The following is a 2,173-nucleotide window of genomic DNA, read 5'->3' on the forward strand; positions in this document are numbered from 1 at the left end:
CAGCGTATACAGTGCCAAAATGACAGATATACATAAGTTTTTTGTACCTCAAAAGTGAATTAAAACTACAAATGAAAGTGGAGGTGTCAAAGAAGATAGTGTCTATGATGAGGTATCACAGGAAATTGGTGAATCAAATGCAACCATCACTATTAAAAATTCCAGTAGTTGTGCTGATGGAGGAAATAAAGACGAAGCCACTACCTCTGCTGGCTTCAAGTGCATTGATGAAAAGGGTAGCAGTATCCTGTTCAGTATTCCCGATGTCTGAAATTACATTGAAAAAAAGAATATTGACAATTGCCTAAAGTATAGGATTTTATTGAATCCATGACAACCTGAAAAAGTTATAATTTTAAGAATGACATAGACAGTATAAAAAGAACATTTCAACCAGACCGGCTGTCATTATATCCATGGCTAGTATATTCTAAAGCAGTTAAAGGTGCCCTCTGCAACTTTTGTGTGCTTTTCAGCCCACACATAACGCATGGTAGTCATCATGGTACATTCATAAGCCGCCCATTCACAAATTTCGAAAAGTTCCATGAATGTGCAAAAATGCATATGAATTCCGAGTGGCATAAAGATGCAATAGAAAAGTCAAATAATGTCATTAGTGTTGTGACAAACAAAACTAAAAGTGTGGAAGAACTCGCCAATGAGAATCTTCCAAAATTAGTACAAACTAATCGTGCAAAGTTAAAATCAATTGTTTCTTGTGTATTGTTTTGTGCATTACATGACTTACCTTTAAGAGGAGAAACAAATTCAAATGCTGTATTTGATGATTTGTTACAATTTAGATTACAGTCAGGTGACGAAACACTGTGGAAACGCTTTGAGGATGCACCTAAGAATGCTACTTATGTTTCTCATAGAACCCATAATGATTTATGTGCCAAAGTACTAAGAAATGATTTGATTAATACCATCAATAACAGAGAATCATTTTCAGTTTTGGCAGACAAATCAATGGATATTGCAGGCACAGAACAACTTTCTCTTTCTGCGCGTTATTTTGACCATGCAACTAATGTTGTCAGAGAAGTCTTCCTTGGATTTACACCATTAGCAAGGTTAGATGTAAAACATATCTCCAACACAATAATATCTACTTCATCTGCTTGGGGTTTAAATCAAGATAAAATGGTAGGACAAGGCTATGATGGGTGCAGTACGATGGCCGGTAAAATTGGCAGATTACAGAAGATAATTGCTGAGAAATATCCCAAGGCTCGCTTCTATCGTTGTGCTAGCCATAGACTTAATTTAGTTGTGAATGATTTGAACACCTTACCAGAGGTTAGAAATGCCATTGGTACTATCAAAGAAGGAATTTCTTTTTTCCGGGGGAGCACGCAAAGGAAAGTCCTGGTTGGGAACCTTCAAAAACTGTGTGAGACACGCTGGTCTGAGAAGCATAAGTCTAGAAGGAAATTTAATGATAAGTTTTTAGAAATTGTTGAAGCATTAGCAATTTTACATAAAGAAGGAGATCATGAAACTGGTCAGAAAGTCTGGCAACTTTACTGCACACTTACTTCTCCAACATTTATTCTTACATTAAAAGTCATAGCAAAATATTGAGCCAAACTAGAACCTGTCACCAATATCCTACAATCAGTAAACATTAACTTGTTAGAAGTTTCAGAACACATTCAACGAATTGTAAAAATGTTATTGGATGACAGAGAAAATGCGGAAGTCGAATTTGAAATGATAATGAAAAGTGCTGAAAGCAACTATAGTGCACTTGGAATAGATGTCACTGGCATTTGACAACTGTGAGTGTTGCACGACAAGTGCGTCATTCAAATCATCCATCAGTTTCTGTCACTGAGTACTACAGAAAATCTCTCTTTATTCCACATTTGGATTCCCTAGTCCAGTCCTTGCAAGAACGGTTTTCAGACGATAACAAGGCATCTTTTGAGATTTTCTGCTTGCACCCAAAGGTAATGAAATCCCAAAGCAACCTAGATATGAAAAGGATAATTGAAAATATCAAAACATTTTATGGCGATCTTTTAGATGATTTCACTGAAGAAGCATGGACATGGATCAGTATGTGGAAACGCAATAAAGTAACTGAAGGAGATATTGCTCAATTAAGCCTGACTGATCTACAGGACAAAGCCAAATTCATGCCCGCCATAGCTTCAGCTTCAAA

At 36.4% G+C, this 2,173-nt stretch overlaps 1 protein-coding gene across 1 annotated transcript; it reads left to right on the forward strand.

Moving 5' to 3' along the window:
- Positions 1-561: 561 nt before the first annotated feature.
- Positions 562-1,590, forward strand: LOC124779116 (52 kDa repressor of the inhibitor of the protein kinase-like). The gene has a single exon (XM_047253692.1). It carries the CDS (start codon positions 562-564, stop codon positions 1,588-1,590), a length of 1,029 nt encoding a protein of 342 aa, XP_047109648.1.
- The last annotated feature ends 583 nt before the right edge of the window (positions 1,591-2,173 follow it).

This window comes from Schistocerca piceifrons, chromosome 1, assembly GCF_021461385.2.
Source record: "Schistocerca piceifrons isolate TAMUIC-IGC-003096 chromosome 1, iqSchPice1.1, whole genome shotgun sequence".
Classification (NCBI taxonomy): Eukaryota; Metazoa; Arthropoda; class Insecta; order Orthoptera; family Acrididae; genus Schistocerca; species Schistocerca piceifrons.